Here is a 24,786-nt window from a genome sequence, read left to right as displayed (position 1 = left end):
CCTTAATCCAGTTAAAATTTAATCCGTGATGTAATTTCACCTTTAAAAATGGAAAATATTTACAAGATAGTAAGGTACCAGTTTAGTATGATAAGTAACAAAGTAAATGATAGTAGCACATTAAAAAAAATATTGTTTATTCACCATCACCTAAGGCAACATAGACGTTCTGTGTCTAGTTAACAACAATATTAAATGACCTCACAGTAAAAATTAAGCATAGTTTGTTAAGGGTACGTCAAAACTGCTTTGAAAGTCAGTAGAAACTTAGTGAAGATTGTATGTTTACCTGCACTTTTACAATGGAACAAGTACAAAAATAAAACTTCAGGTGTTAACATAAATTACACCCTTTTTAGAACCAACATCTGTAAGGCCTATGATTTGACTTTGTCAGGCTAATTTCTCAGGTGCAACCTTCTCACAAAACAGCAGTGTGACTGTACCATGAACTATACCTACTGACTTTTGGGGTTTGAGTTTAGTTAAAAAAATTAGAACCTGTGAAAAAACACTAGATAATAGTCCTTAAACCCCCTTCATATTCATAGAAAGGATGTAGATTAGGGAACTAGGCTTCTTACACAACTTCACACCACCACCTGAAAACTTACTCAGAAGATGATATTTAGGGGACAAAGGATTAGTTCTGTCTTTATCTCTATCTACTCCATGACCTTTCAATTGAAACTAGCAGCCTGAGTTCAAATTGCAATGGTGATTTTGTTATATATTCTGACATGAATGGAAAACCAAGTAGATGTTAACAATTTATTTCACAAAACTCAATAGCCAAGCAGTAGCAATTTTCAGCTGGTTTGCTTGGTGATCTAGAAGTTAAAGGTTCTGTACACCATAACCAGTTCCCTGAGACACATCCTAAAATTATATTAGGATGTATGTGCAATAGCTTAATCCACTATTATGACCTTTTTATCTGCATTTGGTTTTGAAAGCGGTTGGCTACTGGTCAGAAAAAATGCATGATTAGCTATGTCAAAAATATCATAGATTGAATACTTGTGTGCCAAAAGAATTATGTAAATCGGGCAAATTCACTGATTATAGGTTTACCCATAAGTGCAAGAACTACAGTATAAGTTGTCCCAATTTATAGATATTGTTACGTCAGGGTAGAACTTAATGTGCTGGTAAAAAGTGTAAGAGTTGATTTATTTTTCCATGTATACCTTACCCAAGCAAAACATTTGTAGCACAAAAACAAATACAGAGTCCAAAATGCAGTAAATCAAATTTAAGACAGAATATAAAGCTGAGCTCCTCCAATAAGGGCAAACCAATCTTCATTCTCTTTTGATATGATATTATTAGGCAAAGTATCTGTGTATATTTTAATTTGAACATCTATTTACCATTGAAATAAATACATGTAACTAGTAAACATAATTACTACAAACGTTCATGTCAACACCAAATAGTATAAATGTGGAAAATTGTGGAAAAAAAGTGGCAAAAGTGTGGAAAATTGTACATCTGATTATATAAAGAGCAGGCACAAATTTAGATTCACATTCACACAGTTTACCCTATGGACCACCTTCATACTCCAAATAGTCAAACAAACTGCATAGACTGCAATTTTTGTATATATGCCCTCAAAATATTAACTTAAGAGCTTATTATGGAAACATAGTATGTAAACAGATTATGGAACAGAACAGCATAAAGATCTGAATCATTTCTATAATTATTTGAAGTACTTAATGACCTAGAGATGTAGATCAAATTTAAATTTGCCTTTATTTAAAAATGCTACAGTAACTCATTTAGATCTTGAGAAAGCCTGAAGTCTTTCCAAATTCCAGGGCTTATGTATCAGCATTGGAAATAATAAAAAAAGAAGTTAAACCTTTACTCTATAAGAGATGCATGTCCACATCCAATACCTTAAATACAAAAAGGTCTAGATAGTTAAGGCATGCCCGGGGGGGAGGAGGGGCATGTCTTTTTTTTAAAAATAGTTTTCAGCAGAAATTCCCACAAATCTGCAGAAGTCCCAAATCCAATATTGATGCAAATTTTACAAAAATATAAGGAACTGGAAATTTATATTGGTAGATTTTTATGTGAATAACTGAAGTTCAGTGATGATTCAAGAAAGAGCATGATGCAAACTATAGTTCTTGTAACAAGAGTTGTCACCATATCATTGAAAGCCATATTACAAGCTGCCTACAAGACAGTATAATAAAGATCACTGTACTTGTTTTTGATTTATATGCAAAAAAAAATCAAAAGAAAAAATCAAAGAATGTATATCCTTCAGTTATTTTATCTGTAATGTAGAGTTGAATTTCAACAGGCTTATTTTATCAAAGGTGATAGAAAAGTTGGTTTAAATCAAGGAAATTAGTGTTAATATTACACAGTTTCTAGAAAGGAATTCCTGCAATACATTTGCATAGTTAATTAGGTTAAAAAGGGGGGAAAAGCGTACCAGAGACTAAAATTTTAATTGATAACCATTCATGAAATTCAACAGATATGGTTCAGTTCTTCCAACTGCAAGTATCTGTATTTTTCCAAATTATGATATAAAAAATTAGTAGTCTTAAGCATACTTTGCTATTGTCACTATATGGAAATGCTTGAAATTTCCATAGGAAATATGTCAGCACATGCCTGAGTTTTGTGAAAGCCTGAAAAATCACAGGTCTGAGGTAACTGATTTACTTAAAAGATTAAAAGGTACTGGTGGGTACTTAAAATTCAAATATTCTTTAATTACAGCACTACTCAGAACATTCAAGAAAGGAAAAAGTATATTAAGAAGATCCATCTCAGCATTTCCCAAAGTCCTGGAGGGAAGGGAAGAAGCAGGAATGAATAGACAGGAGACAGCAAAAGATGTCTAAATGAAAAAGTGCATGCCTTTAATGCCATAGGGCAGAGATTCTCAAACTGTGGTCCACGAGCTTTATTCAGGTGATCTGCAGAAAGGTTGTCGAACAATCGAAAATATCTGTACTTTTAAGGTAAGGCTACTGATATTAAAATATCAGTTGTTTGCTTTGATTTGTAGAGGGAAAAAAGGGTATTAAGTGGTCTGCCAAGATTCTCAGCAATTTTCAAGTGGTTTGCAAAAAAATATGTTGAGAACCACTGCACTGCCACAGGGTATATTTAATAAGTATAATAATTAGCTCTGGTTTCTGAAGAGAAGCTCAGCTTTCAAATGAATGACACTGTAGTAAATGAATTACACTGTAAGCATAATGGAAGATTGTGAAAGTATAATGGAAGAAAGTATTATCACTCCCTTGATCTTTCAGGTGAGAAAACCTGATATAGGGAGGATATGTAACTTGCTCAAAACTATATGGTGAATCTATGTCAAATGTAGTATTATAACTAAAAAAATTGCTACCTTCCAGTCTAATGTAAGGGGTGATTATGCCTTGAATAGGCTGTTGGACCAGGTGACCTCCTGTGGTCTTTCCAGCCCTACTTTTCTATTATTCTAATCCACTAGATTATGCTAAAGAAGTTACAGAAACACATGAGGTTCTTTTTTTAAAATAATTTAAGCAGCCCCCTAAATAGTTTAAAGTGCTGGTACATAGCGTTTCAAAGTTATGTAAGGTAGGAGTTTCATTTTAGATACTCTCAATTCCAATATAGATACATTGGCATATTTTAGGTCTTCATTCACCCAAACACAGCTCATTCTTCTAGAAAAAATTAGAAACTGGGGAGAAGGTCTGAAGAATTCTAACTAAAGAAAGGCTGGAATGAATAAACTTCCTCTAGTCAGAGTTTACTAATTACAAAACGTTTTTTTCTCGCGCTCCAAAAAAATTGCAAACAAGCAAACAGCAGCAGCAACACACACACGCACACACAGATGGGTACGTAGATCTATATATGTATCTAAGGTTTATTTGGATATAAGATGTGCCTCTAAAAGCAAAGAGAGAAAAGTAGTAAAAAGAGAAATTGGGGGAAAAAGCAGAAGTTATCTATCTTAGGTTTTTTTAGATACCTTGGTATCTTCCTCAAGGGTGGGTGAGTGTGCATATGTATATAGGCACGTGTGTGTATAATATGTGTGTGTGTGTGTGTGTGTACACGCATATACATATGCACACACATGCACACTCATGCCTATATACACACATCTGTATGTGTGTATACACACGTACCTATATATGCACATCTGTACATGTATATACACACATATGTGCCTATATACACACATATGTATGTATGTATGTACAAACACATACATACATGACTATATACATACATATGTATATGTGTATATACACATATGTATGTGTATACACACTCACCCACCCTTGAGGAAGATACCCGAGGTTACCCCAATTTCTCTTTTTACTACCTTTCTCTCTTTGCTTTTAGAGGCATTACTCCAGCTTTTCAGTGTGTTGAAACACATGTGTTTGGTGACGGGGGAAAACTATTTTTACAAGGAAAAAAACTGCAATATCTGTACCATACTAGGTCAGAACAATTCAACCGACACCGTGCAATGGTGGCGAGAGGCGAGTGGAGCCGTTTATAATCTCTTCCTGACCTGGGCAGCTCAACTCTCACTCGCACACACGAGAAAGTCAAGGTGCTTCTCCCAGAGCGCTTTCCGTGCCCGCCCGCAGCACTTGGCACCAGAAGCGTGCGAGCCGCTCGCGTTCAGCACCTGGGACAGCGCCCGAGCCTCGCGCTCCGCTCGTTGCAGGCCCCCTCCCCGCCTCCCGAGCAGCCGGCCCCCAGCGAAACGCCCCGTGCCCCTTTGGCACCGCTGAGCCTTTCTAGCCTGTGCTGCCCTCTGGATTACAACCCGACTGGAGGCAAGTGCCAGCGGCAGGCCAAGACTAAAACACTTCCCCGAGGCCATAAAGTTTGCAGCCAGACACAACGGCGACATGCAACATTTGCCTTAGCTCCATCCTTCCACCTACAAAACGGCTCCTGCCAGCCATCCGCCCCTGGGTGGCTGACAGCGGGCCCACCAGGCTTTCGGGGAAGTGGGTTAACGTAAGAGGTGGATTCTGGCTGCACAGGTCTTGGCCATCCACTCCACTGCAGGATCTCGCAAGCCCGCAGCTCCCAGCATGGCCCTGGCCCAAGCGCTTCCAGCCCCGGCCTCTGGGGATGGTCCCCAACCAAGTTCCAGAAGGCAAGCCAAGATCCAGCCCCTTCCCCTTCTCCTTGCCAGCCAGCACCCCCAACCAGCGAGCACCCCGCAAACCCGGCTCCAAGCCTCCCACCAGCAGCAGACTCCAAGGACTCACCATGTTGACTTCGGACACCATGTCGATGCTGGCGATGTCGATGTTCATGCCAACGCAGACGGGGGGACCTGGGGAGGCGGAGGAGGAGAAGCCATCACCTCCTGCCCGTCGCCGCTTCCCCGCAGCACCGCTGCTCCGCGGGGAGGGACCTCTCCCACGCCGCCTCCGGCACCTGGGGGAGCCGGGACACCCCCCGCCCAGCCTCCCCGGGGCACCTCACCTCCAAAATCCGGGCGGAGGCGGATGTCGTAGCCTTTCAGCAATTTATCCACAGTTTCTTTCACGAAGGACATGTTGCCGGGATCGTTCACGCTGTGGAGGAGGAAGGGGGGCAGAGAAGAGGCCATGAGGTGCTGGGCCGGCTGGGCACCCCCTCGCCTCCCCAGCCCGGCCAACCCCAGCGGCCCCTACCTCTGGGCGCAGCACACCACGGCCACCAGCACGGGAGCGGAGAAGAGCCCGAAGATCCTGCCTCCCGCGAAGCCCCACATCCCTCCCCGCTCCCCGCCGCCGCCGCAGCTCCGGCTTAGCCTGAGCTCCGCCGAGGAGGGAGGGAGCGAGGGAGGAGGCGGAGGCGCCCGTGCTCCCCGCACCCGCCGTCCCCTGCCGCCCCCGCGCCGGGCCGCAGAGCCCCCGCAGCCCCCGGAGGGAGCCCCCCTCCGCCGGAGCCCGGCTGCCGGCTCCCCCGCCTGCCCGCTGCCTCCTCCCGGCGAGCGGCGGCCGGGCTCCGGGCCGTCCCGGGGGAGCGGGGCGGAGCGGCGCCTCCCCTAGGCGGGTCCCCGGCCACAGGTGCGGATGCCCCGCCAGCCGCTGCCCGCCTCCCTCTGCCAGCGCAGCCCGTCGTGCCCAGAGCTCCCGCCCGCGAGGGGCCCGGCGGCTCCCTCCCGCAGCGCTCGCGGGAGCCCCGAGGCGAGGCAGGGAGCCCAAAGGCCCCCACAAAGGCCCGAGGGCAGCCTGGATGGTTCAGGCAGGGCTGGTTAGATAGGGCAGGGGGCTGGATGCCAGCCGTGGATCCCAGCTTATTTGGTGCTAGGACCCCTCACTCCTGGCCCACTGCCCCCAGGCCACAGCCCCTCCGTGGGGGGAAGGGGGGTGTGGGGGAGCTCTGCCAGCCTGCAAGGGAAAAGCCACGATTCTCCTTTAAAGGAGAATCCATTTTTAAAGTTTGGTCAGGACCCTTTCATATATTCTTGCAACTTCCGGGTCGTGACCTACAAGTTGAGAAACACTGGACTAGATAACCTCTGGATAGATAACCTCAGTCCTAAGAGCAGGGAAGCCCTGTCCCCCTGAGTAGCTAGAGCCCCACTTTTCCAAACGGGTTCACTAAAATTTAGGCACCCAGCTTGAGGCCTCTCCAGAGTTACAGGTCAGTGCTGGATGCCTGGCACCTCACTTCCCCAAGGTTTGTTAATGTGCTTTTGCTAATGCGTATTACATTTAGTGAGGTACTAGAAAAAGGTTCATAAGCCTATTTAAATGCTCATTAGCGAACTGCAGAGGTTTTTTTTGTGACACTAAAATAGGTAAAAGAACATTAAAACACATGTGTAGACATGCCCCAGAAGGTCTGAGAACATGTCCATGTTTCATTTGACCTAGCATTTGTGGTGCCAGCGCCCCCAGGAGGACTTGGAGTCACTACATTACAGTATTCTTAAGTTTTGCATGAGGGTGAAATGGAAAAGAAGATTGAAAGAATCCAGCTTGTAAAACCATCGAGACAGGGGGTCATGATCTGTCGGATAGAACCCAACTCTGCAGTCTCTGCAGTAAATGGCAAAAAACCTATTCATTCAAAGAAAAGCTTGCATAGAGCTACAGTTTTCAATACAAAATAAAACCAAAAGGTCATTATGAGGGGCCTTGTGGGTGGGTCAGTCCAGTACCTGGTGCGTCCTAGGGTCTGACCCACTTGCTGGCTCCCTCTGACCCCATCTCACCTCCAGTCTCTCACCTGCCATGCCTTTGGTGTTTTTGTTTTGTTTATTGAGGAGGCAGTCCCTGGGGCTGAGATGATCTCCTATGATCCTTTTATCTGTCAGTTCTGTTCTTGCTGATAGAGCCAACTCATGGTCGGGGGAGGGGAGGGGCTGTGCTTCCCTCAAGCCTCCAAGCACATATTAGGGCCTAGTCATCCTGGCCTTGGCCCCTTTTTCTCTGACTGAGTCCTAGTGTGAGATCTCAGCTTCCGGGCCTCATCTCTGATTTTGCTGCAGCCCCTCCTGGGGCTCCAGTTTCACTCCACCAGCCTCAGCCTCCTCAGGTTGGGTCTAGCTCCTGTCCCTGATAGTGGGATTGCCTCCCAGGCACCCTACCCATGGCCTCCTCATCCTCCATAGTCACAAACCAAAAAAATCCCAACATAACTGGTCCTGACACAAATAAAAACCCTTCCCAAGCCCTAGGTGCCTCTCCTAGGTTGGCTTGACTCCAGGCTGCAAGCAGTTGTTACTGGGAGCTCCATTTCCTGTAGCACACAGGGCCACACTACTCATTCCCTAACTAGAGGCTGGGCTTATATGCCCCAAGCCCAGCCTCCTTCCAGTCAAGTGACCCTGTCTCCTGCTCCCCTCCCAAAGTCCAGGGGCTGTTAATTTTGCTATCAGAAACCTGTCCTTTTCCAGCCTCTGGTTCCTTTCTCCTAGGCAGCTCACACCCACTGCTGCTTTGCCCTCAGGCCCCTTGCAGCCTGCCCCTCCTTCCTAGTAATAGAGGCAGGGGTTCTCTGTTACAATCATAAGACCAGTCTTGGCAAAACTCACAGATTATGTCTATACCACTCTGCACCTTTCTCTAGAGCACAGCTCTTGAACATGCTCCACCCATCCACTCCCATTTTCACTTTGCAAGAGCCAAACCCAGAAATAAGACCATGAAGCTGTCTTGATGGCTTCTGTCTCCCACCCTTCCCTGAACCTGCAACAGAGACCCGGAGAACGCTGGATGTTTCCCATGCACAGAAAGGGATTGGGCCTGAGTGGGTGGTGTGTGCTTGAGACTGGCGCTCCCCAGAGCACTTTGGAGTCATGTAGACACCCACAGTTTTATCAGCTCTCTTGATTTCATTGTAAATATTCTGAAATTTGGTGTTTCATCATTGATTCTCAATTCCCATAATAGTAGGTTTATGTGAAAATATTGGCTTTCACGAAAAAAAATAAAGTAAGTATCTTGTGCTTGTAGAGAAAATCTTGCAAATTTGATCTGAAACATAGCTCAAGGGCTAAAAAGCAAATGGTACCCAAAAAGGACCCAAATATTATTTTTAAAATGCTCAAGATTTCTGAGGTCTAACTCATGACTTTTGAACATTTAGAGCTGGTATTACTGAACCATTGTCCCTGGATAGGCTGTAAGGAGAACATGGTGGTTGGAGAAACCTAAAAGCTGAAAGGAACTATTAAGAAACACTGAAAGAATATTCTTTATGAACAACTTAATGTGGTATAAGAATATATTTAAACATTAATAACTTTTCTTTAATAGATAGTCTATTTTATAATAGAAATAAAATACTTTAGAGGATACAGTACTTTTGATTAATGCCCTGTTCGGGTACTTAGGAAATGTGTATGAAGTGTAAATGAATCAACACTCCTGCAGAGTCTGTCATACTTTATTACTTAATTAAAGTACTTCTTCTCTTACCTGACCTAATAGGGTAACTAGTTCCATTTATTTGTTGATAGCTTTAAAGATAGCCCAAGGGGAGGACATATGCCAGGAAACTGTATGGAGGTATGGAACATTTGCTCTCTTGGACCCAGCTTTCAATCAGGCTTAGTAGTTACTTTTAGTCATTGCAGATGTTCAATGGACTATATGAAAGGTGGACTAAATGTACAGAAAGGCCTCTCAGGCTGGATCCTTTTTACTTCAAGAGCCACCTATATTTTGGTGTCTAAAATATAGTGGTACCTCAGCCCTAGAAAATGATCCAGTTTGCTCTTTCAGAGACTGGAGAGAGTCAAGGGCATCCACAGAATGATTCCAAAAGCCTAGGCATGTCCAGATGTAGCCTTTAGTGGGTGTCTGGAAGCTTAAGCACTTGTCTCAAGCTGTGCATTAGGCACCTATTGCTCGCTTACAGTACACTACATTTAGTCCTGTTTGGAGGGTTGGCACCCAGCTGACTGATGGAGCCCAGTGGTTTGAGCACTTATGCAGTAGGTGGCCTAGTTCTAGATCCTCTGCAATGTGGGAAATTCACATGCACATCTCCTGCTTTTCAAGAAACAGCCTAGGTTTCTACCCCTAGAATTGAAGTTGGGTAACGGGGCAAGAAAGAATTCAAAGGGCATGGGGTATGTGGTTTGAGCACTTACCTAGTAAGAGTCCTAGTTCTAGATCCTCTTCAGCCTGTGAAATTCATATCTACATCATTCTGTGGATCCTTCCATCTCTGGACTGGCTCTACTGGATCCAGATTGATCTTGATTGGGCCCACAGACTGGCTTTGCACACTGAATCCAGTCCCTAGGGCTAGTCTAGCCTGGGCCCTGCATGCACCACATGACCTGGATGAATTTGATACCCCGATACCCCTGGACTAGAACAGCCAGAGGCATAATGTGATGCCAAGTGGCCTGGGCACAGTGACATGTGGGTCAGGCAGCATTACTGCACTGCCCACAGTACAGCAGTGGCTGATCCAGTATTACAGCTACTTCTATTCATTTGCCCACTCCCCAGAGTGGCAGCCAGGGCTGATGACCCAGTTGTTACGGCCCCCCCCCCACACACTTCATTACACTGAGAGCAGCAGTTCCCTCTTCCCATTTGATGCTGCTACAGCTTGCCTATATCCTGTCTTTAGGCTACACAGGGGTATATTCCTCTACTCAAGATTTTCACCTTAAACCCTGTCCTGGGGCTAGGGTCCTTAGCCCTACACACTTTCTTTTACAAAGCAAGCAAGGATCAGTCCATCCTTTCGAAATATGGGGAAGAGAGGCTGTGCCTTTTTTATTTGTTAGCTTCATGGATAACAGAGCCTGGATTCACTTCCTTCCTTTGAGCAAATTCAAAAGTATATCACCTATCTCCCAGGAGCTCTCCCTAACCACCAAACTATGGCTATTTTGGGTGAGGCTCTTAATGCTTCCTGTTGAAGCTGTTCCACTCTGCATGAAGTAATTAAATATTCATTGGACCAGAGTGAGAACGAAAGAGTTAGCATAGCTCTCTGGCCTATACTTAGGACATTTACTGGAGAGGTGGCAAAAATGAGTTCCACTGCCTGCTCCAATAAAGGTTTATAGATTTTTTATTAACTTGTTATTAGATAAAATATATAAACATCCTTTGTTGCATAGATTAGTGAATGCATCTAACCACTATGCTAGAAAGGCATGTTCATTCTTGATCTTTTTCTCTCTGACTCAGTGAATATTTAATTCCTTGCAAAATGGAACAGCTTCAAGAAGAGAGACTGAGTCCACCCCTGCATCCAAAGACCCTGTAGCTCGATGGTCAGGGCACTCTTATGGAAGGTGTGGTTTTGAATCCCTTCAGGTAAAGAAAGGAATTTGGCTTAAGTCTCCCACATCCTGGGTGAGACCACTAACCTTTGAACTACTGGACAAATATATATTGCAATGACCTTTTTCTGTTTTGTGTGGAGCTCTGAGAATGACTACTGAATCAGGCCTCTCAGATATTGTAAGTGGAAGAATGCCTTACACATGGGGGCATTCTTTCACTTACAATATCTGAGAGGTTTAGGCAGAAAACAAATGTAAAGTAGCTATGACTGGGGCACTTCCCATCAGATTCTGATCAAAAAGCCAAGAAGAGAAAGAGTTCTTTTCTTCCAGATGTTATGATTGCTCCACTAAAATTGATAAAGTCCCCTGGGAAATGGATATGCCAAATGTGAGGAGTCAAACCTCTGGTATGGAGAATCTATTGGCTGATGGCCAACAGATGTGAAGCAGTCCTCTGGGCCAACTGATGATTTGATGGAACATGTTATCTCCATTCTAATGGTACATAAGAGGGTTGATTTTTTTTTTGAGAGCAGAACAAAAAATGGCTAGATGAGAATTCCAGCTTTCTGATCCATACCACAAGTAACATGTTTAACAACTCTGGGAAAGGTGACAAAAGAGGAAACAATGAGACAATTACTATTCCAGGAGCCAGTTAATACAGTGGAAAGACATTCTGACAACTTATGCATTCTCTGCAAGAGTTCTATCAGTCACCAAGGTTATAAAAGGTGTACTGGCTATAGACTTAGGAAAGAAGGACTCTTCCAAATCCTTCCATATAGGGCTGCCAGTGGCTGTCTTGGACTAATAACCAGGGGTGAGTAAGCACAGCTCAGTTTTCATGTTGAGTCCAAACTGCCCGTCAGATAATTTCCACTTGATTTTCTCTTTCTTTAGCAAACTAGTCATTGTGGCTGATTTTTAGGAAGATTCCTTCTTATCTTCAGAAACAAAGTGAGCTCAAAGTGTTCAGAAACTCAAAACTAAGCAAGGCAAGAGCCAGAGGAGGTTTTGAAAAATCCCTGCTAAAAGTGAAGCAGCATCTTTTGAGATATAAGGAATATTAATCTGCCTAGGCTGAGACTTATGCTATCACTTGCATTCTCTGCCTTGCAGCAGTTTTAACTACCTGCTGATTTACCCTGCTGAGAAAATGTAATTAATAGAGTTAGTTGGAATTTTGTTTCCTTGAGATAAATTTCAGATTTTTTTTTTCAAAAAATTGATTTTTTTTTTTTGGCCGAAAAGCAAATGTTTGATTCACTTTTGGGTTTTGGCCAAAAAAAAAAAATCTTCCAAATTGATCTAGCAGATACCCATATAGGCAGTACGCTGAACATACACGCTGAAGTCACAGAAGAGTGAGCCAGATCCATCCTGCTTCAGCTTCAATACTTCCTAAGCATTTAGACACAAATCTTATTTTACCTTTAAGGTGCCTGAAGGCTACTTAAGTAGTTTTTTGGTACTTAAGTTACTAACTGTGCTCCTTTATCCCTCCTGAATTCTATAAAAGCTAAAAAAGCTCTTTACAGTTCACTAGATGTTTAGACAAGAAGGTGGCAACTTACAGCCCACAAAAGGATTGGTTCTGGCCGGTAAAGTTCCAAACTGGTCCACATTTTACCAAGAGTGAGCTGATATCTAGTCATTTGATCTGGTCTGCATTTTGCTAATGCTGAGGGTCCAGCCTGGGCCAACCTGCTCTTCCTCACTGCAGCTTCTGCTCAATGCTCTTCTCAGAGTGGCAGGGGTGGGGGGTGGCAGCCTACAGTCTACATTGCCAACCCTGGCCTAGATTAAGGTTACTATACATGCTAGAGTGATTCAGTACAGACATCTAAACTTTTACAGACTTCTCAGGGAATAAATAAGAGGGAGTACGACTCAGTATCCCACTGGTAAAGGCACTCAGCTGGGAAGGGGGAAATCTTTGGTTTCAGTCCCTGCTAACAGGATTATTTATGCATTTTACTTTACACAGTCATTAGATAAAATGGATAGCCTGCTGGACATAAGGTGTGGGTGTCCTCCTCTCTTGTTGGTGTGTCAGGCATCTTTTCCGCATGAGTACCAATAGGATACCCTAGTGAGTGTGAGAAGAGTACAGCGTGACTTGACAGAAGCTGTTAAGCTGTCCATATGTCTACCCATTGGCAGAATGGGAGACCTAGTTATCACAGGTGGAATACAGTCAGGTCTCCTGGAGTATGCAGCAAATTAGGTCAATGGTCCCTTAAAGGCAAACCAGGATTTGGGTCCTAGATTTTTTGGCACCTACATTGTAGCTTGAAATGATCTGTAGGGGTACTGACAGAAGTTAAAAAAAGACCCAAAACAGTGCTTTAACATAAGAGGAAGCACTTTAGTTTGACCCAGCTCCCCAGCATCTATACAGATTGAGTGCATCAGCGGTGCTTTTTGCCTCTTTTATGTAATAGATGATTGAATCAGCTATTAGATAAAAGTACCCAAAAAGCTCTGCTAAAGCACCTGCTCTATACAGATGTTGAGTGAACTGAGTCAAAATAACATGATGCTTCTTCTGGGTATGTGCTGCACTCAGTGCAAGGGTGTGCTGAGCTGAAAGTAAAGTGCTGTTTGTTTGTTTTTCACATCTGTAAGTAGTTTAGGTGTCTAAACTTAAGCTATGTACACTCAGAAGCAATTCAGATCAACCACTTAGGCATCTGTTTTAGGTCTTTGGTGATCAGTGGGGGAAATGTTTAAAGTCTACTTAATGCCCAAATTCCTTAGGCAGGAATGAAATTATTTGAAATGAGAGCATGATTGCATCTCATTATGAAAAAATTATGCCAGAAGAAGAGGGGCTGCAGCCTACCAGCCTAGCAGTTAAAGTCCTCATCCTTTGAGACCTGGGTTCTAAGCCCACTTCTCCAGGAAAGGCCATAAACCCACATCTCCCTTTTCCTCTGTATGAGGTTGGTGCCCTAGTCTCCACCTCTCATGATGAAGTTGACCTACTATATGCCAAAGGTCCAAGATTCATGAAGTCAGAAGAAAAGCAAGAAAGAGGGCATATGGCCGTGTAACCCAGGTAGAATCTTACTCTCTGTGAAGGGTGGATGTTCTTGGTTGCTGACAAAACTGTTTATAATTTTTACATTAGACAGTCATTGGTTAAAGAACAGGATTAATACCTGTGGCAGAGGCCAGAACCCACAGATCACCATTCTCAGGGGAGTGCCTTGTTTTTATTATTTATAATTATTTTAAGGATTTTATTATTTCAGTGGGGTCACATGGAGAGTAAGTTATTAATGCCAGTAGGGGGGTAAAACCTGATCCTTACTGAGATGCTTGACCCAAATTGCTTATTTTTTAATGACTAGAAGAAAAATCATTTCCTCAGCTTCAAGAAAACTGGGCTAGAAAATGCATTATCTGAATAGATTTTAAACAGTATTCCTGCAACCTGACTCCCATTTCTTATATGGGAAAAGTTCTGAATTATGCAGAATATGAGTCAGACATCCAAATAAAAATCCATTGACAATTTGGCAGAGGTAGATATGGTCAGGGCTCTTTATAACCCACATTTTTTCATTATAAAGATTAATGGTTATGCACTCAAATAACATAAATACATTAGAGAAGCTTTTGGTGCCTTGTAAGTACTATTCTTAAAGAAACTGTCCTGAGGAAAACACTGTCTGCATTGGGAGAAAAAACCAAGAGATTGATGAAGTTGGAATGGCTGCTATATTCATTGAACTGGGAGAACAAAGGAGTTTCTGTAAAAAGATGCTCATTTATGAGACTTTTAGATTAAATTCCTTTCCCAAGAACCCTAATATTCTTGACAAAAGAGCATTAATAGTAAGTAAAAAATAGCAGTATTTCTTTTATATTACAAAAAGTCAGATAAAAGTATAACAAACTTGCTTATTTTTCCAATAGCAGTATGAATATCATTTGTATTTATGACTTATAGTAATTATATTTATTCTTTATAATATTTTTAAAGCAGTGAGCAGAAGTCCAAGAAGTTGTAAGACATTGTACAAAGTAAAGCTGAAGAGGATGAGAGTGAGCTGAGTTTTTTATTATTATCATTTGGGTTTGTATACCTGAATGAAAGGTCAAGTCAAGATAATTGGTAAATCTAATTTTAAAAGTATTCTCTGGATAAGATCTACCTAAAACACCCAGTGAAGTATGCTGACTTCTTTGTCAACATTTCCTTTTGAGACTTGATAATGACAAACCTCTTAAAAACACACAAACATAACCTCAAGACAACGCCAGCCAAAAACCTGAAAAGATTTGTTGTCAATCTTGATTTGGTAAGGCTAATAAAAGTTATGAATATACTAATACAGAGTAATAAAAGAAAAGGTTGCTAAAAAAGAAAGTGGAAGTTTGCTATAACTTCTTGCTGTCCTTTAGGCAATTTGTTATGTATGCCAAAGTATGGCTTTGATAGATAGTAGAACAGAAAGAATGAGATTGTAGATGACACCTTTGGTATCTGAAGAGTGAGGAAGGTTGCTTGTATACAGTACCTGTCTACAACCTCACACTGCCCAGGCATATTCCCTGCTGAAGTGTTGCTTAATGATGTTTGGGGATATTAAGAACAGGGACAGTGTATAGGCAGACCATACTCAGACTCTCATTTTGCCCAGACATATCCCTGATGGCAGTTTGATTGCCAATTTTCTTCCTTCTAAGCATGCTAATAGAATTTTTGCTGTTTTCTGAGTGTGATAGGGGAAAGAGCATGACAGCCAAAAATAAAGCCTATAACATTTATATTATGGCTCATGAGCCAAATATTTCTCTGGTTTAAGTCTATTGAAATCTGTGAAATTATATCTAGGATGAAGTTAGCTACATAAATTAATTTTATAATATATACCATATGTGATTACACTTAAAAAGTAAAATTATTGTTAGGCAGATACTGAGTCATATGCATACGGATTTGAAATATTTGTCATTATAATCTTACTTTAAAGCACATTATGCAGCTCAGAATATGTATTCAGCTTTCCAGGTATGTGCTCATGAACATTATTAGCTTTTTAAAGAGACCAATGCTCCATTTTGAGAGCATAATTACAATTAAAAAGTATTTTTCATTAGACTCACCTTGTGTCATGAAGTGCATACAATTTTTTGTTCTCTTCAACTGCATTCCTAAGAAGAGACAAGAGAGAATGTGATTTAAGTATTCTATAATGGAAATATAAAATATAAAACAGAGTTTTAAACTTAGAGGATCTTTAAACCACAGTTATAGAATTGTGACATGAAAAATGGTAACTGTAAGCTTTCTTGTCCAACTTCTGTTAGGATAAGGGTGTAAACCTCTGGAAACAGGCTAAATAGATTATACATTACGGAATTTGTTAAAAAGGTGAAAAAGAAAAGTCAGTACATTTGTGGAAGATAGCATTCTAAGATGTCTGCAATAAGGTACTCCCCTCTTTAGAATAATATTTACAATGGATTTTATAGTTTGCTTGTAGTTCACAAGAATTAAGAAAAATATTCCAAATCAATCTGAAATAAAAATTTGCAGTTTTTTGTTCTGTTTTTTTTCTGGTGAGGTAAACAGTCAAAATAATTGCATTTTAAGTCAAATGTTCATTCACCCCCCCCCCCCCCCCCGAAAATGCACTTTTCAGGTTTTTGACAAATCAGAAAAGGGTTGTTGTGGTTTTTGTGATTTATTATTGGGGGGAAGGGGGGAAGGTTGTTGAAATAATCCTAAATTTGCAAAATATTTATGGTTGACTCAAATCTGCATTTTTTATTAAAAAAAACCCTTAGCCAGCTAATTTCTGCTGCACAATAGAAGAGAATACCCAATGCACTGTGCGGTAATGGAATCAGTGCCAAACTTCCAGTGACTTGAAAAGGAGCAAAAGCAGGTCCAGGCAGTGCTGCCAGAACTTTGTTGATAATTTTGGCATAAAAAAAAGTTTTAGCAAAGGACTCTATGAGTACAGATAGATAAACAAAGTATACCTAATTAAAAGTATGCATATGGTGGTGTAATGATGAATGGGTGAACAGGGTATGAGTCCTGGGTGCTGTCAGGGCGGTAGGGGGTATGGGAATGGAGATACATGGATGCCTCACCATCCTCTCTCCCATCCTGTTCCTCTTCCCCCTACACACACTCACACCCTGCACTTTTCTTGCTGCTGTAGAGAGGAGCACTGCAATACTGCCTAGGCTGAGGTACTGGCCAATTACACCTCTAGTATGTGATGGGGAAGGCTTACTATGAATCTACTGCTCTGCGGTAACTTTTTAATGTACCCACACATATACCACAGTATGCAGAAGCTAATTCCAAGGAAATTTAGGCCTATTTCATTCAGGCATGGGCAGATCTAGGATTTTGAAAAGGGTAGTGCAGATGGCATGATGCTTTACAACATATAACACAATACACATTTTTCTCCAGCTAAAAACAAACTAGAAGCTTTACTAATACCTGGAGGTGAGGCCTAAGGCTATATTATTCGGTTTTAAGATTGAAAAAAAACCTCCCCCCTGCCCTGACTTTATTGGAATGTGTGTTAATGTGCTAAATCATATATTATGTCTAAAAAACACAACCAACTAGGCAAAAATAATCAAAAGATGTTACGTCTTTAGTCTTGTTGTCTTTAGAAATAAATATCATCTTTTTCAGACAAGTTTGTTTGGGTAGATGTGACATCTTTTATTAGACCAACTAAATAGTTAGTAAAAACATTCCTTGCAAGCTTTTAGGCACAACCACCCTTCTTCAGGCATAGAGACCCTCTGCTGGTGTTTTGAGTTCTCCAAGGTAGAAAAGAAGCCAAATTACAACATGTGGGTCTTTGAAAATACATAAATAAAACAAAACCAAGCTTTCCTGAACATCTTGACAGTGCATCCAGTGTTTCACTGAAAGTTATTTCTATACCTGAGTAAACATTTCCACACTTAAGTGAATGTTTTTACCTAGAGTTGTGAAACAGGAGCTATATTACCAGAAGCAGCAGATAGCAGAGTTGCAGAAGAAAGGATAGCTTGATTAGTGGAACCATTAAAGACCATGAAAAAGAAAAGAGAAGACATTAACGCCTGTGCACTGAAGAGTTTAGAAGGAATCTGGTAGATTATAGGGAGCCATGAAGTCAAGTCACTACTTCTTGAATAGAAATGCTGCTGCTGCTGCCTCTGCCAGGTACCTTGCTTAAACTCTGGGTGAAGCAGGAATTAAAGGGTGGGTGTGACTGCACCACTGCACCCCTCCCATACCCTACCCCCAAAATCTATTACCCACATTCAGGGTTAAGTTGCCCTGACTAAGCTTCCCCCTTCCTAAGTTAAGAACAGATATATGAAACAAGTATTGCAGAACGGATGATACATGGCAAACCTGCTCACTTTTACTTGATATAATTTGTTCTTTTGCCTATAACATGAGGAGGCATAATAAGTGTGGGAAGCACACTCCAATAATTAGTGATTAATAATTATCCTAAAATGTAATTTATTTGCTATGTGCATTACTCCAAATATTTGTCTACATTGGGACACTCAGGAAAGTAAAAGCACATCAACTACAGTTGTGAAGTCAATGAGCGTGAACTAAAGAGCTCTGAACCTCACATGCATTGGAAGTTTGATGCCTATGTTACTGTCCCTGCACCAAGGATGTTTCTTCATTTTACATTGAACTGTCACTGGATAAAATTTATGAACAGTTTTTGGAGTAGGACTGGGACCTAGGTCTCTACTCTACTGTTTGGGTGCTCTAACAGCTAAGTGAAAAAGACACTTTTAACTTCTTGTATTGTTTCATGAACTATGCATTCCCTTCAGCTCACTGGCTCAGGATTCATGGGAGGGGTGGAGAGTGCCCCACAGCCCAGTCTAGGTAAAAGCTTGCTGTGTAAGGCACTCTCCTGGAAGGCGGGGGTGGGGGAGAGAGAGAGAGAGAGAGAGAGAGAGAGAGAGTGAGGGAGCACAGGATGTGATTTTTAACCCTTTTTGACACAGGAGGGATTTGAATTAATCTCTTCAGCATGTACAATAATCACTGTATAAAAGGGGGTATTGTATACAAGAGAAGAACCATAACAAAAGACAGTAGAAAACTTGAGAAGGAAGCTAATAACATCACAAATGTGCCAGGAAAACGACTAAGCAAACAACAGCATTTTGATTGCAGCTAAAAAAGGAAAGACTCCAATACAGTCTTTTAAATGGCTAGCTTTAGAACATAGCTTTTATTTAGACCAATAACACACTTATTTTCTCCTCTTTTACAAAAGACACCTCTTAATGTTGAAATTCTTTTTCTCTGTAAAGTAGCAAAATTCTTTTGGTTTCTGTAAAGAAACATGCTTCCATGTGAATGATAAGCAAATTGAGTTAATCTCTTACAGAAGTTTTCTATTGATGCTTTCTGCCTAATGCCACTGGAGACAGTACTTCTGAAAGTATCCAAATTGTCCCCTCACAGAAAAACACCGCATTGAAAGTACTTACATTAAAAGCACTCTGTTGTATGTGAATTACATTATGTAATTATTTCCATTAACATGCTTTGCATCCTTATCATAACTTTAATAAAAGAACAAACATGCTTTGAATATTATGCATGCAGTTGCCTAGAGCCACTATTAAGCAGAGCTCTGTGTGCAGCCAGGCAGTCATTGATGGTAAATCAAATGGAGGGCATATGGTTTTAGTATTGCTGCTGGTGGTGGTTTTGTTGTTAGAAAGGGCTAATGTTTTGCATTTAGGATTATTAAAGAAATAAAAATAGCAACCCATTTCCTTTCCCTTCCCCAATCACATTTAATATGAGCAACCTGCATTGCTAGGATTTCCCTTCTGAACTGTGATTCTGAAATATAAACTATTAGGCTCTTTCTCCAAGATATAAGATACTTGAAGTGATAGCGTTAAGAGACATTCAGAAACTCTTGCACAAAGGACACAGAGGCTTTGTGAGGACTAAACTGTTTTGTACTTGAGTTTTTTTACACTTTGAGTCTATACGGTGATTCTCCTGTTTGGATGAAGGGCAAGGCCTTGCCTTTTCCATACTGGGCTTTGATTTTACATATTTTTTACTTTTAGGAAGTAATTGTCTTAAGTGATTTGTAATAATAAACCATGCTGGAAAGGGAAATCTGTAGTACACTGAGGTCCTTAAATCCAGGGGTAAAGAATACTTGAAAATGTATTTAGACAGCAAATAAAAGGAATAACTCCCTTACTACTCCCACTGTCTATGAAATATTATGTATTCAATATTTCCAGTATTTACTGATCAAGATGGTGTTTCCTGAATGTTGTCTCTTTTAAAAGGATGTGGGCAGCAGATGGACAGGAAAGCAGTTATGTTAATTTCATGCTCTCAGAATACAAATGTTTTGTAATCTAACATGAAATAACTTACATAGATTAAATTTATGGGACTTCCATTGTCTAAACATATTACCTAACTTCACAGAGCACCTTCTAACAATGCAGGGGAATGAAGAAAATAGCATACTGACTTGAAAGAGATACTAAGGAAAGCTGAATGTTGCAACATGGCTTGGACACAAAGAAAAACAAATGTGTCATGGAATGTTTAACATGTATTACTACTACTATACACCTAATAAAACAATTTAACAGAAAAATACCAATAAAAGGGATAATATTTACAGCTCATGTATAGCTTGAGAGATTGCTTTTAAAACAAGAAAGCAAGATATATACCATTTTGGATGCATCTACACAAGACACTTTAATATGCATTAGACTAATTTAATGTGCAGGAAAGCCTCAGTGTCTACATGTGTGCAGCATTTATTCACATTAAATTATTCTAATGCACAGTTTGCTAGTACTGAGACATACAGATACTAGATAAATGGTATATTAATAAATGTGCAGTTGCACACATGTAAAAGCTGGAGTCGGGCACACCCTGTGCCCAGTCAGCCACTCCAGCAGGGGCCCAGCCTCCTGCTTGGGGCAGAGGCATGGCAGAGGTAGCTTGTTGGCTGGCCAAAGCTGGCCCCCAGGTTGCTGGCCTGACCCCTGTGGCCCATGCCAGCTTCTGCCTGCCTGTGGGCTCCATGCCCCACCTGTATAGGCATGTGCTGGGCCATGCAGCCCCAATTCTCCAGGTGTGACCCCCCCAGGACTGCTGACAAGCAGAGCCTACCTCCTGTCTACCATTCCCCCACATTGTGGGCTTGTGCCAACCAACAGGAAGGTGGAAGAGAGTGTGTTGTAGGGCAGAGAGGTTGCAAGGGAGACTGTTGTTGGAGAGGGAGGGTAGGTCTGTTGCAGTGTTTTGAAGGGAAATAAAGATTGATGTTTGGAAACTGTTTGAAGAGTGTGTGGTCCTGGGGCTACACTGTGGGCCTGGGGCCCATGGACAGCTAACCAGGTGTCTTACTGTGGGGGGTGGAAGAGGAGGTGGTCCACCAGTGCCTTGCACAGTTGCTGCTCTGGCCCCCACTGCCAGGTATGCAGCTTGCCCAGGGATTCTGGGGGCAGAAGTTGTTGGCATTGCCACTGCAGCTGGCACTCCCATTGCCTCTGTCTCCATGCCTCCTCCATCCCAGTCTCATGGAAGAGCTCTCCCCAGACCTCACAGATGTTGTGCAGTGCACAGGCTGCAGTGATGACCCAGGGGATGTTGGCCTCAGCAAACTCGAGGCAGGCAGTGAGTGTCTGTTGAAGTGTCCAGAGGTGCATTCAACCAGCATGTGGCTCCAGCTGCAACACCTGTTGAAGTGTGCTTGGTGTGAATCTAGCTGGCTTGTGTGGGGGCACATGAGCCATGACAGCAGCGGGTTGTGGGGTCCCTAGTCAGGTGAGGCAGGATAGTTACATTGCGCAGCTGCAGGTTCAGAACACCTGGCATGGAGTAGCTGTTCTCCACCAGGACTGTCAGGGTAGAGTTCAGGAATATATGGGTGGCATGGGTGCTGCCAGCCCAGCTGGCACAGATATTGGTGAACACTCTTCATTGGTCCACCATGGCCTGCAGCATAATGGAGTGGAAGCCCCAGTGGCTGTAGTAGGGGTAGTCTGCCCAGGGTGGGCAGGTGATGTGTCTGCAGATGGTCTGTGCTCTTCCTGGATGGAATAGCAAAGCAGCCAGAGGCCAGTATGTATGCAAGAAAGCCAGTCAATTAAAATGTAAATTGAGGTGGTCAGTAGGTGAGACAGAGGTTGGGGGGAGGGGAAGGGAGAATGAATGTAGCTGTAGTCAAAGGATGGAAGGGAGATGGGGGAAGGGAATGAGAATAGCTGGTAAAAAGTTGAGGGTTTACCTGGGGATTTCAAAAGGAATCTATAGTATTAAAACCACTGTGACCGGTCATGGTCTTTCTGAGTTCTTTACAGCAAAATAATTGTTCTGTTATTTTTCTCTAGTCAAAAAACTAGCAAAAACTAAGAGTTGGCACTTTTTGAGGGGTGTCTTAAAACTAACAAGGGGGTCCTTAAATCTAAAAATCACTGGCTTAGCTAATGCTCCTGAACAATGTCATGTTATATTTAATGCTTTTGAAGGTTTATGTAAGGAAGCACTTCTTTCCAAATTACAGAGATCCCATATTGCAGACTCAGAGGGCATTTATACACATGCTCCAGGAGTGGGGAGGAGGCACTTTAATTGAGCAGCTCTCAAGTACCCGAAGCATCTCTTGTATCAGTGTCTCCATGCTAAAAAATGGCAGTGGGGGCACCTTAACTAAAGTACATGGAATGAGCATTAGTTAAAGTGCCCCCGCCACCATTTTTCATTATGGGGATGCTGATACATAAGACAATGGAGACTGCTGGAGCAGCATGAAATAATTACCATGCTCCAGTAGACTTGATTAACCAATTCTGATCCAACCTGCTGTACTTACAGGGCATTGGAGCAGCCTTGCTGCACATGTATAGGCACCCAGAGAGTCCAAATCCACCCTACTTTCTCAAGGCATTTTATTTAATTACAGTGGAACCCAGGTTCTTCATATCACCATGGTTTGCAAATCACTTAATTTGCAATGCATTGAAAAAATAAAGTTGAGCATCTCAGCTAATTGTTACAACTTCTACTTCATGGGCACTGCTTCTGCATTCAGATTGTGTTTATCTGTGGTTCCATGACTGGAAAAGAAGCACTGCCCTTTGAAATAAAAACTGTAGCAAATACCTGGAGTACCTCAGCAGTCTGACACAGCTGTTTGCTTCTGCTATCTCTTCTTTGGGTTACCTTCTCTCATCTTCACAAGGGACTATGAAGAATCTGTGTTTTACCAAACCACTGAAATTAACAGTAAGACAGGAAACTTCAACTAAGATATCTTTCCCAGGCTTGCTGTTTCTAAGGTTCCTTCTTCAAAATTACTCAGGTCTGCTTCTCTTACATACCCAGGAAAGGGACTGAGACACTTGCAGGAGTCTGCTTACACTTTTAGCAGAAGTTTCAACACCTACTAACAAAACTGGCCATTTCAGGCAGTGCTACCAGCCTTTTAGAGTTGATGGTGATAGATACTAATAATTAATCACAGTACCTAGAAGCCTATTGAAAGTAAACAGGCTAAATATCAAATGCAAAAATGGGAAACTATGTCCAAATCTCTCAGGATATTAAAGAAATGATTACTGAATTATCGCTGTAGATGTGTAGAAATCATAGTAAGCAGCAGATGATTGAAGTTTCTGCTGTAAAGAAAAAAAGGTTTGTCCCTTATTCTCTAATTCATAAATATGGCAGATATGTGCCAAGTTTTCATAAATAATGCAAAAAATTTATGTTTGAAGAGATTACACTATGTGGTTCTATCTGGAATAAATCTTTCATTGAACATGAGTTTAAACATGGTTTATTCAAATCTTATATTAAGTAAGCATTCAATATGCTTTTATAGAATTCTGATGCCCTGGTTACATTATAACTTCCTGTGTATTTCCATGCTGGATATTCATTTTTATGTCATTGAAGACAATAGTGCCGAAATTACACTGTCAAAAACTATAAGAATTGTCAGAATTTTACATTTAGGGTACAATTATGTGAAGTGTTCATAATTGTCAAATTCCTTTGAAGTTAACAGGTGTTAGGGACACAGCACACAGGATCATGGGCAGAAATTAAATGCCTATAAAGTAATTCACCTATACTAAAGGGTCAAGTGCAAATGTATTAATATAATACAGAATATAAGTGAGAATGTGTCAAGGAGTCTTAAGGACTTTCAGTTAAACTTAGGAATACCCCTAAGATGTATAAAAAAATATGAAAAGTTGAGGACCACTGGTATAGACAGCCAAAGCTGAAGATTGTAGCATGAAGTCAAGAGACTATAGAAAAAAAGATTTCACGTGCAAACCAACATGGCATGCTGACTCCCTGCTGGATCTGTCCAACCTGTCTGGCTCTCAGACCACTTATTTTTCCTCAAAAGTTAGTTTAATGAGGCTTCTTTGATAAGAGTTGTTATATAATCAAAAACATATGCTCCTGAGTTTGCTTGGAAAATAGCACTAAAGCAGCTACCACCCCTCCCATGAATGTTACTAGCCTCTTGTACATATGAACCATTTGAAAGTAGGCCATATGAAGAGAAACATAGGCATGTTCAACTTCTGGAAAAGGTAGTTAAGAGGTGCCATGGTAGCAGTCTTCAAATATTTGAAGGGGTGCAATATAGAAAAGGGATAACACTTTTTCTCTCTTGCTGCAGAGAGCAGGACATGGACCACTGGCTAGGAGTTGCAGCAAAGTAGGTTTAGATTGGATATCAGGAAAAACTTCACTGTTAGAACAAAGGGGCAGTGGAATATGCTGCCTAAGGAAGTGTGGAATCTCCATCATTGGAGGTCTTCAAAAAGAGGTTGGATAAGCATTGGTCAAGGATGATCTAGGAGTAGCTGTGAAGGGCAGCAGTTAGAAATCCAAGAGCTCCCTCTTCCCCATCCCTGCCCCTCCCCCCCCCCCGAAAATTACTGGGAGATAATGAGAAGAGGCCTGACACACATTTGCATCA

The 24,786-nt window shown here is 41.7% G+C and overlaps 1 protein-coding gene across 1 annotated transcript in view; it reads right to left on the bottom strand.

Moving 5' to 3' along the window:
- Window positions 1-5,848, bottom strand: part of GABRB3 (gamma-aminobutyric acid type A receptor subunit beta3) — a 195,879-nt gene extending 190,031 nt beyond the window's left edge. Inside the window, exons 1-3 of the mRNA XM_090064919.1 lie at window positions 5,685-5,848; window positions 5,494-5,585; window positions 5,274-5,341 (exon numbers count right to left, since the gene is read on the bottom strand). Of these exons, the coding sequence (XP_089921045.1) occupies window positions 5,274-5,341; window positions 5,494-5,585; window positions 5,685-5,764 (240 nt within the window). The 5' untranslated portion in view covers window positions 5,765-5,848. The remainder of the gene's footprint in view (window positions 1-5,273; window positions 5,342-5,493; window positions 5,586-5,684) is intronic.
- Between the last annotated feature and the right edge of the window lie 18,938 nt (window positions 5,849-24,786).

This window comes from Crocodylus siamensis, chromosome 1, assembly GCF_052110815.1.
Source record: "Crocodylus siamensis isolate JL-2025a chromosome 1, ASM5211081v1, whole genome shotgun sequence".
Taxonomy (NCBI): domain Eukaryota; kingdom Metazoa; phylum Chordata; order Crocodylia; family Crocodylidae; genus Crocodylus; species Crocodylus siamensis.
This window is presented reverse-complemented; position numbering and strand designations above follow the sequence as displayed.